This window comes from Haliotis rufescens, unplaced genomic scaffold (genome assembly GCF_023055435.1).
Source record: "Haliotis rufescens isolate VD_foot unplaced genomic scaffold, xgHalRufe1.0.p SCAF_36, whole genome shotgun sequence".
NCBI classification, from domain to species: domain Eukaryota; kingdom Metazoa; phylum Mollusca; class Gastropoda; order Lepetellida; family Haliotidae; genus Haliotis; species Haliotis rufescens.
Genome location: NW_025964068.1, coordinates 4,084,292 through 4,100,271, shown reverse-complemented (window position 1 = coordinate 4,100,271; position 15,980 = coordinate 4,084,292). Strand labels below are relative to the sequence as shown.

Genomic DNA, 15,980 nt, shown 5'->3' with positions numbered 1-15,980 from the left:
TGCAATGTGTGTGTGTGTGTGTGTGTGTGTGTGTGTGTGTGTGTGTGTGTGTGTGTGTGTGTGTGTGTGTGTGTGTGTTAATATTTACGAAATGATTTCTTGGGCCTGGGGAAAAATCAAATATACTAATCGAAATACAATGGCGCAGTTGTTATAATTACATGTAGGTTGAAATGAACGACATAACATCTGATTTTTCCGAATTAATTCCTGTACAATAGTAGAACGTTGGTTTAACTGTAAGTGATGCGGTTGAACGTAAGACCAAGATGTGTCTTGTACACCTGTTGTAAAAGTTTACTGTATGCATCCATCATCTGTATTTCAACACAAGCAAGTCTCTACCTAAGCTATTTAAGGTGTTTGTAGAGACATGTTGACAAATCCATCGTGGTTCACAGACTTTCGTATAGATAGATCGCCCTAAGACACACATTCTTGTCTATTTCATAACCTGACCGTATTGCCTGTTGGTTTCATTACTTTCTAAACATATAAAAATGTGTTTCATCCTTAGAAAAATATTTTCATTCATGAATTGTCATTTCCACCATGTTGATCGGTATAGTTGAGTTAGACTCATACACACATGACTTTGAGGGTTGTATACAAATGCTTGAATTATCATGTATTTTATATCATTATGATACTACATGTGTCGCTTCACTGTAAAAATGTGTTATGAAAGTAAACACATCAAATGTTAAAGAATGTGTTTAAATACTTTACGGAATACACATTTAGTGAAATGAGCTATAGGCTCACAGCATAAACACCACCGAAACACAACATCCGCCATAATCAAAACATGTTTAGAACTTTAACATGTATAAATACAAAAACATGTTCAGAATTTAAACATGATTAGGACAAAATGCATATCATTGATTATTATCCTAATAATCAAAACATATTTAAATAAAGTGCACAACAGACGGTGCAATATACAAACGAGCAAACATTCGGGAAATCCTCAGATACAAAAAAAAGCTTTTACAGACTGTCTCTTGCGTCTCCTTCTCAAGTTCTTTAATAGATAAAGAAAACAAAAGGTGGCTGAGCATGCACCCTTGTCTTGTACCTTTGGAGCATTGAAAATAACTTGTCAATCCATCATTCGTTCTAACGCAGGACTTGAGTTAAGAGTACATGTTTCTGATCACTTTAAGTTTATTTCCATGGATATTATGTTGTGTTAGAGGGTATCATAAGTGCTGGTGACATACACAGTCGAACGCTTTAGAATAGTCAATGAAAAAACAGTAAAACCGGAGAGATAATTCCTTATCATTCCATGCGGAGTGAAAATTGTCACTTGTTCCATATCCTTTTCGGAAACCTCCTTGATTTTCTAAAATAACATTGTTTCTCTCTGACCACTTTTTTAAATCAATTATTCAAAATTTTACAGAAAGGTTGTCCTATCATTGGCAATAACGAAATGCCTCAGTCTAGAGTTGTTGTCATTTTTGGATCCTTTTTTATACAGCGGTCAAATTATGGCCTTGCTCCATTCTCCTTGAAAGAAGCCTTGTCCCAAGAGTTGGTGTGATAATATATTTTAAAAGATTAACAGTTCGGAGGCGATGCCGTCGCAGCCTGGACATTTTCTATTTTTCAGATGTTTTATTGTTCCGAAACTTCAGAAGTTATTATAGTGACATTTAGTTCGTAAGGTATTTGCTGATCACAAAAGCCCCAAATTTCATCATGTTCTGACAAGGTTCTTACAACACTATTGTCCATAGTTGCATGTTCGCTGTTAGTATTTAATAAATTTCAACATGATGATACCATTCTTGTGTTGGTTGGTTTGTTGTTTTACGCCGCACTCAGCAATATTCCAGCTATATGACGGCGGTCTATAAATAATCGAGTCTGGGCCAGACAATCCAGTGATCGACATCATGAACATCGATCCACGTAGTTGGGATCGATGACATGCATCAACCAAGTCTGCGAGCCTGACCACCCGATCCCGTTAGTCGCCTTTTACAACAAGCAAGTCACCTTTTACGACAAGCATGGGTTGCTGAAGACCTATTCTACCCCGGAACTTCTTCTTGTGATGTTATAGTGTTAGCATAATTTGATGAATTAAATCTGTTAACTATCTTCCAATTTCAAAAATTTGTTCTTTGGCTTTTATTACATGCTCTCTTTGTGTGGCTTTGTATTCATTTTGCGTTCTTCTGCACTGAGACTTCAGCAAGGTTTTCAGTCTTTAACATTCCTTTACATCGTCTATTTCATTTGTCAAACGAAAATTGTCTAAAGCCCTGTGTTACGACGTAAATTGTAATAGCTGTTACGACGTAAATTGTAATAAAAAGGTAAATTGTAATACTTGCAGCAAATTGTAATAATTTTGACGTAAATTGTAATAACAACGTAAATTGTAATAAAATTTGACGTAAATTGTAATACGCAAATTGTAATAAAAATTGACGTAAATTGTAATAATCTGAACTTGCGGTAAAATGTAATAACTTTTTACGTAAATTGTAATAACCTTATAAGTTTAGTGTCAAAGGCGTTAAATGACTAGAACCTATCCTTGTCAGGGTTGGTACAGGGTTTATCGTACAATCGTCATTAAAGTGTGGGTGTGGGGGAGGATTGAGGTCGTTATCGTACATTGTTGTATAATTATATGTATATATAAACGCATTGGAATTTCATTTCTATGGTTGTCCAGAAGAGGATTAATTACTAGAATGAACTGAGTTTTCTTATTTATTTGAGAAATACTCTGTGTGTTTTGTATTATATTTTGACGAAGAATTCAAATACAACAAATGAGTGACAGATCTCCTGTGTGCAATGTCAAATGAAAAAAAACCAGTAGTCAGCAAATGCAGCATAGATTTCCTATGCATGGTAAAGGAGAATACTTAATACATAACATTATATACAATGTTTTTATTGATATCAAAAGAGGGGCGAGGATATTCTTTACCTACATTGCATATACTATTAGATATTGTGTATTCTCGATCTCTGTGAACTTCTCACAGATAAAGAAATAATAATAAATAAATACAAACCATGTTAACTTATGCAATAACGGCACGAAATCATAATTCACAACCATACACAAATTTAATCCGGTATCTTCGGGCATGTCTTGTTGAGTTTCAAAGAGCATCAGAATGTATAATCAATTTGTTGCAATCAATTATTGCTGAAATAAAACTGTTTTGATCAAAATTGAAAGGATGGAAAATCTATAATGAAAAGGGTTTTGTCACTAACGTAAATATTCTCTTTGACCTTATACGTAGAGTATTCTAAGATCATTAAACTCGGCAATCGTTGGTGCAACCTTGATACCAAATTTGGTACCTCACGTATAATGCGGTACATAATTTTCGAAACAGATAATTACGTTTTTCATAAGTTATCACTAATTTGTGACATATATACGGACAAAAATTACCTCACAGGATAATCTTCTCTGGGGGTTTAAGAGGATTAAAATAATTCCAGCTAACATCACTGTAATAAAATATTGAAATTATAGCATACCTTCTTAACATTTCAGTGAAAAGAATAGTGACTAACTAAGAAACCAAATTATACAAAAATATGTATGTATGTATGTATGTATGTATGTATGTATGTATGTATGTATGTATGTATGTATGTATGTATGTATGTATGTGTGCGCGCATGTAGGTGTGTATGTAATGACAGTTAATGTGAGCTCTATGTCATTGGTATCACATATATGACTGCACTTCTACATACTCTAGATGACAGTATCATGTACGTAGATGAAAGTATGTAAGTGGACGATAGTATCTAGATGGCATACTATCATCTACGTAGAAGATACTATCATATACGTAGATGAAAGTATCTTCTACGTTGATGATGGTATCTTCTACGTAGATGATAGTATCTTCTACGTAGATAGGGGGCACAGGTGGCCCAGTCGTCTAAGGCGCCGCGATTCGCTGTGCAGAGTTGCGTCCCCTGGACACGCCAGAAACCTATGATTGTGGGTTCGAATCCCGGTTCGCCCAGATTATGTTTCTAGGTTTGTCAGCACCATACCCGTGCTCGTGGGTTTCACCGAAGTGGTAAACGTCTGAGACCTGCATCACTTCGGGCTTTCCTCCAACATTAAGCTGACACGCCGTGATATAACTGGAATACTGTTAAAAGCGGTGTTAAACCCAACTCACTCACTCACTCACTCACTCAATTCTACGTAGATGATAGTATTTTCTACGCAGATGGTAGTATCTTCTACGTAGATGATAGCATGCCACAAACATCACATCACTTCCAATAAATGTCTTTCACTATGTTGACACCACCCTTTAATGACGATTGTACGATAAAGCCTATACCAACCATCCCTAACTTAACAGTTTTGTACGTTTGTCATCATACACAGTATTTCTCGAATTGTACATGTGAAACGCAAGCTCAACTGATAAAGATCATTTCTAGTCAATTGGCGTCTTGGACACTACGGTAGTAAGGTTATTACAATTTACGTAAGAATTTATTACATTTTACCGCAAGTAGAGATTATTACAATTTACGTCAATTTTTATTACAATTTGCGTATTACAATTTACGTCAAATATTACTACAATTTACGTTGTTATTACAATTTACGTCAAAATTATTACAATTTGCTGCAAGTATTACGATTTACCTTTTTATTACAATTTACGTCGTAACAGGCTGACATACTGACATTACCAAAGGAGTTATATAAGTCGCCGTCAGCAGCATTCCATCAATATCACGGCAGCCTTAAACGCGTTGGCCAGTTGTGGGCGTGTCTGCGGCGTGTTCTGACGTTGACGTACAAGTCGTTTGAGTTCATCCCAGAGGTGTTCGATTCGGTTGAGATTTGGAGATCTCGACGGCCAGGGCAGGATTGGGTGTTGGCATTATGAGGGTAGTCTACCGTGATACGAGTGAGTGAGTTAGTGAGTATGGTTTTACGCCGCTTTTAGCAATATTCCAGCAATATCACGGCGGGGGACGCCAGAAATGGGCTTCACACATTGAACCCATGCCGGGAATCGAACCCGGGTCTTCGGCGTGATGAGCGAACGCTTTAACCACTAGGCTACCCGACCGCCCCCTACCGTGACACGAGCTGTGTGCGGTGGAGCGTTGTCCTTTTGAAACAGCTCCCTCTGGTAGTCAATGATTGGAAGAAGGTGAGGCTGAAGAATTTGATTCATGTAGCGATTTGCTGTCAAATTTCCCTGAACCTCAACCAAGTCAGTTCTCGTGGTGTAGGATATGCGTGGTGGCGTGTAACAGATGACTGCGATTCACCTCTTTGGATACGTCCCATGGCGATGTTCAGATCGGTAGCGCTGAATCTTTCGAACTTGAAAAATGTTGACAATTGAATGACAAATTATTGGCTTATGCTCGCCTCTTATAGCCACTACCACGAGTTACGAATGCCATAACTTGCACGTGCATTTTGCTTCTTGCAAATCGACAATGGCTGCGTTTTGACGCACCGTTTGTCGAATATCAGGCCACCAATATTTTCCAATAACGTATATCCAATTTATATACCGGATTGTTTGGTGTATTCAGGTACAATGAACTACATACAGTAACTGTTACAATGTTTCGGGGTTTTTTCAAAGTGTACATGGACTGTGAAGTCGACATAAAACCCATAAAATGATTATTCAGTCTTGATATATATATAGTTTTCTATTATTTACTTTCTTCTGGCTGTGGTGTTGGGTAGGTAGCTTGGGTCGGTCCTAAGTTTAAAACCGCCTACACCTGATTGGCCTTGTTTACTAAAGAAGATGTTTCCACTTTGTATGACCTGTATCACATTCAGCTGCCCTCTCATACTCCGTGGCATAACTGAAATGCTACAATAAGTGACGATAAGACCAACTCACTCGCATGTAATAATGGCTAAGATAAGAAAGAAACATGTTTATATCCTTATATAATATATGTCGCGAATACTTATTGCATGTTCCTTCCTGTGACGTGTTCAAACATATTGGTTCCATTCATAACAGCGATATTAGTGCTACGACTCTCTTCGCTATTTCGCACTGTAACAGTGCTAAGATTGGGGCCACTGATGTAAACAGCTTATTCGTACTAACATTCCCCGTGATGAATACAGAAACGTCCAAACAACGCCCACCTTAATTGCTTGAGAGACTGAGCAATGATGTTTATTTACAAACACGTGTATCCTTATTTTATACAGTACCAAAGTTACATGCCTTTCTTGTGACAGTTTTACAGCTTCTTCGACGCGCACTTCTTTTTCTGCAACTTCATCTCACGCGGAGGAAGACGGTAGATGTAGTAGGTCGCGCATTCGGCCTTCTTCTGCGCCGCCAAGTCCCTCTGGTATACACAAGACGAGAGATTGGTACATTATATTCACGTATTGAAGTAATGATTAGCATTACTTGCCAACAGATTTACAGGTGAACTATTGAGTGAGTGCGTGTGATTTAACTCTGCGTTTAATAATTACATGCTACATCCGTGGATCGACAGGTCTGATTCATATTGTATACATCGGCTGGTGGAGTACTCCAGTAATTAGAACGTTTGTTCGTCACTCCGAAGGCATAGTTACAATGTGTGAAGCCCATTATTGATATCTCCCGCCGAGGTATTGCTGAAGTGTTGCTACAAGCGTCGTGCATGTATAACCAGCCTCACTCAGCCTGTAATTGCTGAAATATTGCTGCACGTGGCGTAGATGTATAACCAACCACACCCTGCGCTGCAATCACTGGAGTATTACTACAAGCGGCGTGCATGTATAACCAACCACACCTTGCGCTGTAATCACTGGAGTATTGCTACAAGCGGCGTAGATGTATAACCAACCACACCCAGCCCTGTAATTGCTGAAGTGTTGCTACAAGCGGCGTGCATGTATAACCAACCACATCCAGCGCTGTAATCACTGGAGTATTGCTACAAGCGGCGTGCATGTATAACCAACCACATCCAGCGCTGTAATCACTGGAGTATTGCTACAAGCGGCGTGCATGTATAACCAACCACATCCAGCGCTGTAATCACTGGAGTATTGCTACAGGCGGCGTGCATGTATAACCAACCACATCCAGCCCTGCAATTGCTGAAGTGTTGCTACAAGCGTCTTGCATGTATAACCAACCACATCCAGTGCTGTAATCACTGGAGTATTGCTACAAGCGGCGTGCATGTATAACCAACCACATCCAGTGCTGTAATCACTGGAGTATTGCTACAAGCGGCGTGCATGTATAACCAACCACATCCAGCGCTGTAATCACTGGAGTATTGCTACAAGCGGCGTGCATGTATAACCAACCACATCCAGTGCTGTAATCACTGGAGTATTGCTACAAGCGGCGTGCATGTATAACCAACCACATCTAGTGCTGTAATCACTGGAGTATTGCTACAAGCGGCGTGCATGTATAACCAACCACATCCAGCGCTGTAATCACTGGAGTATTGCTACAAGCGGCGTGCATGTATAACCAACCACATCCAGCGCTGTAATCACTTGAGTATTGCTACAAGCGGCGTGCATGTATAACCAACCACATCCAGCGCTGTAATCACTGGAGTATTGCTACAAGCGGCGTGCATGTATAAACCAACCACATCCAGTGCTGTAATCACTGGAGTATTGCTACAAGCGGCGTGCATGTATAACCAACCACATCCAGCGCTGTAATCACTGGAGTATTGCTACAAGCGGCGTGCATGTATAAACCAACCACATCCAGCGCTGTAATCACTGGAGTATTGCTACAAGCGGCGTGCATGTATAACCAACCACATCTAGTGCTGTAATCACTGGAGTATTGCTACAAGCGGCGTGCATGTATAACCAACCACATCCAGCCCTGTACATGCTGAAGTGTTGCTCCAAGCGTCTTGCATGTATAACCAACCACATCCAGCCCTGTAATTGCTGAAGTGTTGCTCCAAGCGTCTTGCATGTATAACCAACCACATCCAGTGCTGTAATCACTGGAGTATTGCTACAAGCGGCGTGCATGTATAACCAACCACATCCAGCGCTGTAATCACTGGAGTATTGCTACAAGCGGCGTGCATGTATAATCAACCACATCCAGCCCTGTAATTGCTGAAGTGTTGCTCCAAGCGTCTTGCATGTATAACCAACCACATCCAGTGCTGTAATCACTGAACTATTGCTACAAGCGGCGTGCATGTATAACCAACCTCACTCAGCCGTGTTATACATAATCGACCACACTTAGATTCACAAACCATACAACCTCGTGGAATGAAAAGAACGTAGATTCCCCATTAAGTAGCCTACTGACATCGATGTCTATACAAATTTCAAATGGAAGCAAAAGTCGTTCGTAATTTGTGTTTTGGGGCAGATGTTTTTACCTGACGCAGGCCTATGATCAGTTCGTAGCTGCTCAGTTCCTCGTCCTCTGTAATGGCGAAATGAGATCAAGGTGAAGGTTGAAGGAAACCTCAATACATGCAAGGAACACTCTGTGTACATTATGTTATTTGATGTTCTGTTGAATATATAAGGTGGCCCAGACGTCAAAGGCGCTACAATTCTCTATGCAGAGTTGCGTCCCTTAGGCGTGTCAGTACACATGTAAGCTCGCTTGGATTATGTTTCAGAATCCATACCCGTGTTAGTGTGCTTCACTAAAGCAAATATATAATCTTTTAAGACATGTGTAACTTTGAGCTTGCATCGCCCGAGATTCCGGGTTAGAACAGATCTCCGGCAAGCTTTGTTTGTCGTAGGAGACACGGTTGACTTGGTTGATAGCGTGCCAACATTCCCTGGCGGAGTGGGGCGTTGTTTGGGATATCAATCCTTGGTTTGTCTTGTGCAGAATTGCTCAATAACAGACCGCCGGCACATAGCGTTAACATTGTCTGGAGCTGCGTAAAGAACACGCTGACACTTTGTACTTGCATGCTACACTGTAACTTGCTGACTCAGTAAATTGTCAATAATTCCTCACTGTTTGAGTCCAACAACGTCATCACTGGAGCAATCATATCCACATCCTCGGCTGTCAGGTAGTTGTCGGCGTTCAGGTCATAATCGTCGAAGTAATTGTTGGCAATGGCGATGTTGGCGCCAAATTGTTCCACGCTGTAGCGGACAAACTCAGCACGGGTCACACGGCCGTCACCTACAAACAAACATTAAGCCAGGCATTCGTCGTAATAGAGAAAATATATGTGGTGGTGGTGGTGGTGCTGGTGGTGTAAGAAGAAATGTTTTTTTAATTATCAAGATCAATATTTCAAGATATTTTAGAGCCGCAGTTAGCTGCATTACTGTTGGTGCGGCTAAAACAATATATTCTCACCCACGCTGTTTGACTAAGCAAACACATTTCTTTTTTGTGACAAAGTCGGAATCTACAACGAACAGTGCTATCCGCAGAGTTTTCATGATTATGGAAAGGGCTTTGCTGCTTGATTATAATTTGCCATGGATTTCATAGATTTGTATGCTGTATGGGTGGTGCTGATGTGATGGTGGTAAATGTTTTATTTCTTCAGTATCAAGATTCATATTCAAAGATACTTGAATAAACCCGCTCAATTCTTACCATCAGCGTCTAACTTAGTTATGTCTCCCCTGATTTCTTCAAGTGTGACGACGCCGTCGCTGTTGCTGTCGGTGAGGTTGACGGCCTTGCGTATATCATAGGAATTCCTGATAAATATTTCCCACGGTCTGGCAAACTTGCTCCAGAAACTCCTGGAAACGGAATGTGAAGTTGTATGTTTGTAGGATTGTAGACAGACATGGGTTAAAGCAGAGAGTTCATGTCCACGGTACATTATCATATATTGTTAAGCGCCAATCCTTTTTTGTCATATATTCCTAACTTCAAATGTATGTATATATTATAGTGACATTTTTTAATAAATGTCTACAATTTGTTTGTTTGTTTGTTGTTTAACACTCAGCAATATTAAAGCTATTAAAGCTATATGACGGCGGTCTGTAAATAATAGAGTCTGGACCAGACAATCCAGCGATTAACATCTTGAGCATCGATCCGTCAGCGAGCCTGACCAACCCATCCTGTTAGTCGCCACTTACGACAAGCATTGTCGCCTTTTACGGCAAGCATGGGTGCGGGTTGACATGGGATGGCTTGAGCCTCAGCTGAAGCTGTACATGTAAACTGCCCGTATGTGGTTTAGACTCCAGCGCAGGCCAAAAGATAGACTTGTATACAAAATTCACATGTGGTGGCTCGCACGGCTGAAGTCCTGGAAGAGAAAGGTGCAACATGTTTTACCGATTTTGGATTAATTGACATTTTGACAACAACCTGCAGATCGTATTCCTAGGTTTTGAACACTATTTTATCTCAGTTTATGGGCATTGATAAACGTAACTGGTTGCATGGTATTCAGTTATTGCCTCAACTCAGAACTTATAAACTGTTTAAGTCAGAATTAAACACTGAACCCTACACTCAACTACCACGCCATTAGAGATCCGTCCCTGCTTCCTTGAGATGTGGCTCCGGATCCCTCATACAGTAGGCCACCAGTCCCAGCAAACCAACGCTTTTGGAGTTTTTGTTCAGACGGTGTTGAAGATGAAAATCATTTCCTACTTCAATTTTCTTATTCTAATGATATCCGCCGTAGTGAACTCCCGACCTTAGTCAGTGATTGCTCTGCCACTAACTTGAATTCCTCAACGATAATACCCTAGCCCCTTCATTAGGTAAGTGTGCTTTTAGATTTCAACCGCAGAAATCTATTCTTAGCTATCATTAATTTTTTTATCCTAGTTTTTTACTTGTTTCTTCTCTATGGTGTATATTACGCTATGTTATGTATATATACTCATATACCTTATATGTATGTAGGGATAAATGTATATGTTTACATATTAGTGTAAGCAAGTTATATCCACGTGTACATGCGTACATTAACAAGACGATTATGTAAATCGTAATTTTTTTACCAAGAATTATTCTTGATTTTACTCTCTCATTGATTGATTTTACTCTCTCATTGATTGATTTTACTCTCTCATTGATTGATTGATTGATTGATTGATCGGTCGGTCGGTCGGTCGGTTGGATGGTTTCTTGATTTACACGGGTCAATGATAAAAAGTTAAGATACCAACTCGGATATCTGAACGCTGTACGTGCCTCCAGTTGGTCGCATGTAATATTAAGAAGCAAGAGCAGTCAAATAGCAGTAGTGTTGTTATTGCCATGGAATAGTTACAAATATGTCCCTGCATAATCGACTGCTCTTTCTGTATTTCAATATGATTATGCCATTGTGTGAACGAAAACAGGAAAATCTTAAGAAAGTTAATACCGGACCCAAATGTAAGAAATTGCTATTTTCTGTAGATATATATACATGGTGTAGCCTTTATCCAGGATTCAAATATAGGTGGTACAAATCTGCATAAACAAGAACGTCCCGAAACTTCAATAGTCCTAATCTGTATGCAAACACATCAGATCTTGTATGTCGGATATGAGAATACTTGGAAGTAAATCTGTAAGTGGAATCGGGACCAGACTATGTCGTTGTTAACATCACGTCACTCATTGTGGCCAGCCGATCAGCGTTATCTTGCCTACCAGCCACTCAAGTCGGCGTCGGCGGTAGCGACCAGCATCAGCAGTCCCACAGCGACGATTTCGACACGAACCATTGTTTCTGTAATGATAGTAACGGAAACAGGTATTTGGCGCATACGTTTCACAACCCAGGTATAATAAATAAAGAAAAATCCCCGATCTCAGGTTTCTGGAGCGGCCACGGGCCACCCTTAAGGAGGGAAATTTTATGTGTTTAAGAAATTCATCTTAGACAAACACGAACACGTTTGATAGACGCGTTATGCTTGTAAAACGGATATCAACAAAACAGTTTCGACAAAGCAGTGTAGTGTGCGCACGCTGTGTGTATATATAGGCCAGGAGTTGGTCAATATTATTGACAACGGAGCTTGTTACCATAACGACGGCATAACCAACAAAGTGTCGTATGTGGGTCGTAGTGGGGCGCGCTGGGTTTTAGTGGAGATAGGTTTGTGCCTTCAATGACGTTAACGTCAGTGGCTAGCCTATCTTTGGGGTACTAGTACATACTTAACATATATTCTCATGTTTTTCATAAACAGTGATGATGCCCGCATGGGACTCTACAATGAGCCAGTTGAAACACATCAATTATACCATCTGTAAAAGTGTTTATTATCATGTAAGAAACATCAGCCTTATCAGGAAGTATATTAATAAATCAACTGCAGCAACTCTAATCCAAGCATATGTACACGTGACTTCTAGAGTAGACAGCTGCAATGCTTCGCTCTTCGGGATTCCATAATAACTTTTAAACAAGCTCGAGAAGGTCAAAAAGGACCGTCCTTTTGTAACAAACTCCCACTTGGTCTAAGATCAGCTCCAGAGCTATGTATTTTCAAATCCAGAAGACATATACATGTATATTCAAATAAGCCTTCAACATGTCCACAAAATCATTTTTTCAGATATGTTCAGAATCGACAGCGATTTTGAGTAGTTGTATGTGACTGGATAATAGCGCAATATAAATCCATATGCATGTATCGCTTTTAATTTATAACAAAGGTCTGTCCTTCATGCCAAAACACGTTAAAAGATTGTATCTGTTGTTACAATTAACAATACTGAGTGTTTCAATTCGTTTCCGTATATTTTGCGAAATGAACAATAACATATTTTCACATGAATTGTCTGTTGATGTTCTGTGACAATGAAAGTGGTCAAGAGACCCCAGTCCGTATCATGACCACATCGAGTGTGTGGCGGAGGGGTCTCATGATATCAACATCAGGCACATCCTGATAAAGACCGCGTCCGTGGTCTTGTGGTAGACGTTCGGATGTTCGATCTCATACCAAAAGACGTTAAGAGATGGTACTTGTTGTTACTCTGCCCAGAGCTCGACAATAAGGGGCTAAGAAGTGTATTCATGTTAAGCTGCAGCATGGTATCCCAGTTTGCTAGCACTATAAAGTGGCATTAGTCCGGACGAGTACAAGCAGCCACGCTTACCCACACGCACGTGCATGCACGTCGCTGTAAACGTGCAATCGTCGTGGACGCGACTTTAAACCCCATTTCACCTCACCTCACATGCTGATAATCCCGCCGTAGGTATTTTTTCCAAAAACGATTTGGAAAAGAAATACATGAAACTCTTGTCTGAGAAGCATTTATATTTTCCGTGAATGAGTTTTAAAAGTGTTTATTTATTGTGTAACACAAATTAATCAGGTCACATCGTCCTACATGCATCTGTACAGTTAAAGACAAACTGCATCACGTATTATGTAAATATATGCCCCGGCAAAATCTTTATCGGCTGTATGGTCTGATATCGGAACGGAGGACTCGATATACACACTCGGGTGCCATCAAAATTTAAACGTCGCAGGTCATGTAAAAACATACAAGATTTCTTTATTCTGACATAAATCTGTTTCAGAAGTTGTTATATTAACGATCGTGTCCTATGTATGTAAGGTACCGTCTGTAAACCCCCATGATGTAAACAATAATCCGGAAAAGGCAATCTTAACCACTTACCTTCACAACGCAGTTAAAACTACTGAGGCGCTTTTACACGACTGCCGGGGGGAATGCATTGAATGACATTCCGGGTTAGGATATATGTGTGGGCCCGCCCAAGGTAAACTTGACACTGGTTAGATGGCAAACGCTCTTTGGTTGAAGTGATCGCGATGTGCACACATCTGGAAACATAATACCGCACATTTCCCATGTGATAATATTAGTTCAAATACATAGAATATCACGTTATGACGTGAGTGAGTGAGTGAGTGAGATAGTGAGTTAGTGAACATAAGGGCTGAACAAAGTCGACGTCTCTACTCTTACTTGACACCAGTTAGCTAGGTCCAACTGTACACAATTAATTTAATCATTTTGTCAATCAGGAGTGTCAGCTGTATGCAATTGCAATATGCCAGTTCATTGTTGGGGAATTATGAGTTAATGTGTGACCCGTGCTCTTCCATCCCCTCGACGGAGGAGAAATTTTGATTCGTCGCTGAACCCGACATATCTCCACACTATAACACATTAAACCTCTTCATTTTGCACCTCTTAGTCCGCTAATTTTGCTTTTTTGGCCAAAAATATCCGTATTGCGTTTCTTTTTTTAAGGGTATATATATAGTAGCACGTCCCATTTTAATTCTGGAAACCCAAATGTCCAGAAACTCTACAGTCTTTCCCAGTCTCGGTCAAAGGTATTTACAAAAATAAGCATGTTGTTTTCATGGGAACATACTAAGAAAGAAAAAATGAAACGAAGTTTGGCCCATGGGCGAGAATATTTTCCTTTAAACAAAACTCATGTTTTTGTTTCGCAGATACTTAACTTGTATTCCATCAAGTGTCATACACAAAATTTAACTCATTTTAACTTAATTCAACGATTTTATAGCGATATTGAAATAGTTCGCCCATGGGCGAGAAAAAAGGCTTGGCCCATGGGCGAGCATATTTTCCTTTGTTCAACAGTTTTAGTTTCGCAAATACATTAAGGGATTATAAGCATGACACATGATTCAACATGCATGTTTATGTTGCTAGATCTTATTGCGCATGTTCCCAAGTATTATAAAACACTTTAATGCCTCTCCTTCCTAATCTAACGTTAAAACATTTCAGGTCATTACCATCATCTAATACACAGTCCTTATTTTTGTAAATACTTTTGACCGAGACCTGGAAAAGACCGTAGAGTTTCTGGACTTTTGGGTTTCCAGAATTAAAATGTGACGTGTTTAGTACATAAAGTACAAGATTACCTTTCTACTTTTCTTGGATCACTCCATTCTAACCCTTAGGTAAGAGAGGGTAGACCAGTCAGTGTCTTCAGTCATGACCTATGTTGGTTTGAGGTGTGTGACAAATGGGACGTGCAACAAATGGGAAGATACCGTGTGACCATGTGACTGTGTTGCCTTGAACGTCTCATTGTCCGAAATAACAACACCATGACAAGCTGACAAGGTTCGCTCACACTGTTGGCACTGACAGTCGAGGGTAGTCGGTTGTCATATAACTGTTGAACAACATACCCCAATATCATATGCCTGAAACTGACATTAATATCAAACGTGTATATGTCTCTAAGGATTCTAGTCAGACAGGCTGACGCTATTTTGAGTTTATGATGGAAGGTCCGGCGTCAGTTACAACATTTACTCCAACTCGCATCAGAGACACACGTCACGTGACACCGGTCAACTGTATGGGAAGACCAGACGCTAGTGACATGGAATCAATGATCCCGGAAACTCAGGCGTTGGAGGACATTCAGCTGAACCTGTCAACCAATCACTGTAAAACCATCCGACGGCGACAGAAGATACTGTGTAGAAGAAAGCATGCAACCATTTTGAACCAAAAGCGAATGACATTGAGAGAAAAGGATCGTCTACTAGCGACGAAGTACACGGAGTTAAGGAAGAAAATGGCGGCCATCTTGGATTGTTCGTCCAGGGACCTGACTCTGACAGTTACACGTACGTGGGCCGATGCGGATATGACTGCCTACGGTACATCTGAGCGATGCGAATCCTATACTGCCCGATGGACTCCGGGAGAAACAAAAATTAATGAAAATGTGTGAATGTGACCTATGTTTCATTTTAGGTTAATTTATTCAGTGTTGGCCTGTTATTTTTCATTGTTATTCACAGCCTGTTGTCTAAATAATCTCCCTTGCATAGTTACCATACACGTTCAGTGAATTACTGCATCTAAGTCTTGTATTTTGTTTGGCAACCAATGCGTTGTCATATTGATAGTTATTTTGCCAAGCGTGCTTAAATCACACTGAACCGTTCACTACAATTATCAAGATTACAAACTCAACGTTCATCAAGTGCGAAAGAAAGCGGTTTTGTTTAA

The 15,980-nt window shown here is 40.1% G+C and overlaps 1 protein-coding gene across 1 annotated transcript; it reads right to left on the bottom strand.

The window, feature by feature from the left end:
* Positions 1–6,164: 6,164 nt before the first annotated feature.
* Positions 6,165–13,721, bottom strand: LOC124147703. The gene is made up of 6 exons (XM_046518442.2): positions 13,623–13,721; positions 11,628–11,706; positions 9,606–9,757; positions 9,006–9,179; positions 8,404–8,450; positions 6,165–6,372 (listed from the first exon to the last, which is right to left on the bottom strand). The coding sequence occupies exons 2-6, from the start codon at positions 11,699–11,701 to the stop codon at positions 6,262–6,264; spliced, it is 558 nt and encodes a 185-aa protein (XP_046374398.1). The 5' UTR covers positions 11,702–11,706; positions 13,623–13,721; the 3' UTR covers positions 6,165–6,261.
* Between the last annotated feature and the right edge of the window lie 2,259 nt (positions 13,722–15,980).

Coding starts and splice junctions, on each gene's coding strand:
- LOC124147703 (XM_046518442.2), bottom strand. CDS start 11,701: ATGGTTCGTGTCGAAATCGTCGCTGTGGGACTGCTGATGCTGGTCGCT. Junction 9,758..11,627: donor GACGCCGACTTGAGTGGCTG/GTAGGCAAGATA, acceptor TTCCGTTTCCAG/GAGTTTCTGGAGCAAGTTTG. Junction 8,451..9,005: donor GACGTTGTTGGACTCAAACA/GTGAGGAATTAT, acceptor TCGCCATTACAG/AGGACGAGGAACTGAGCAGC.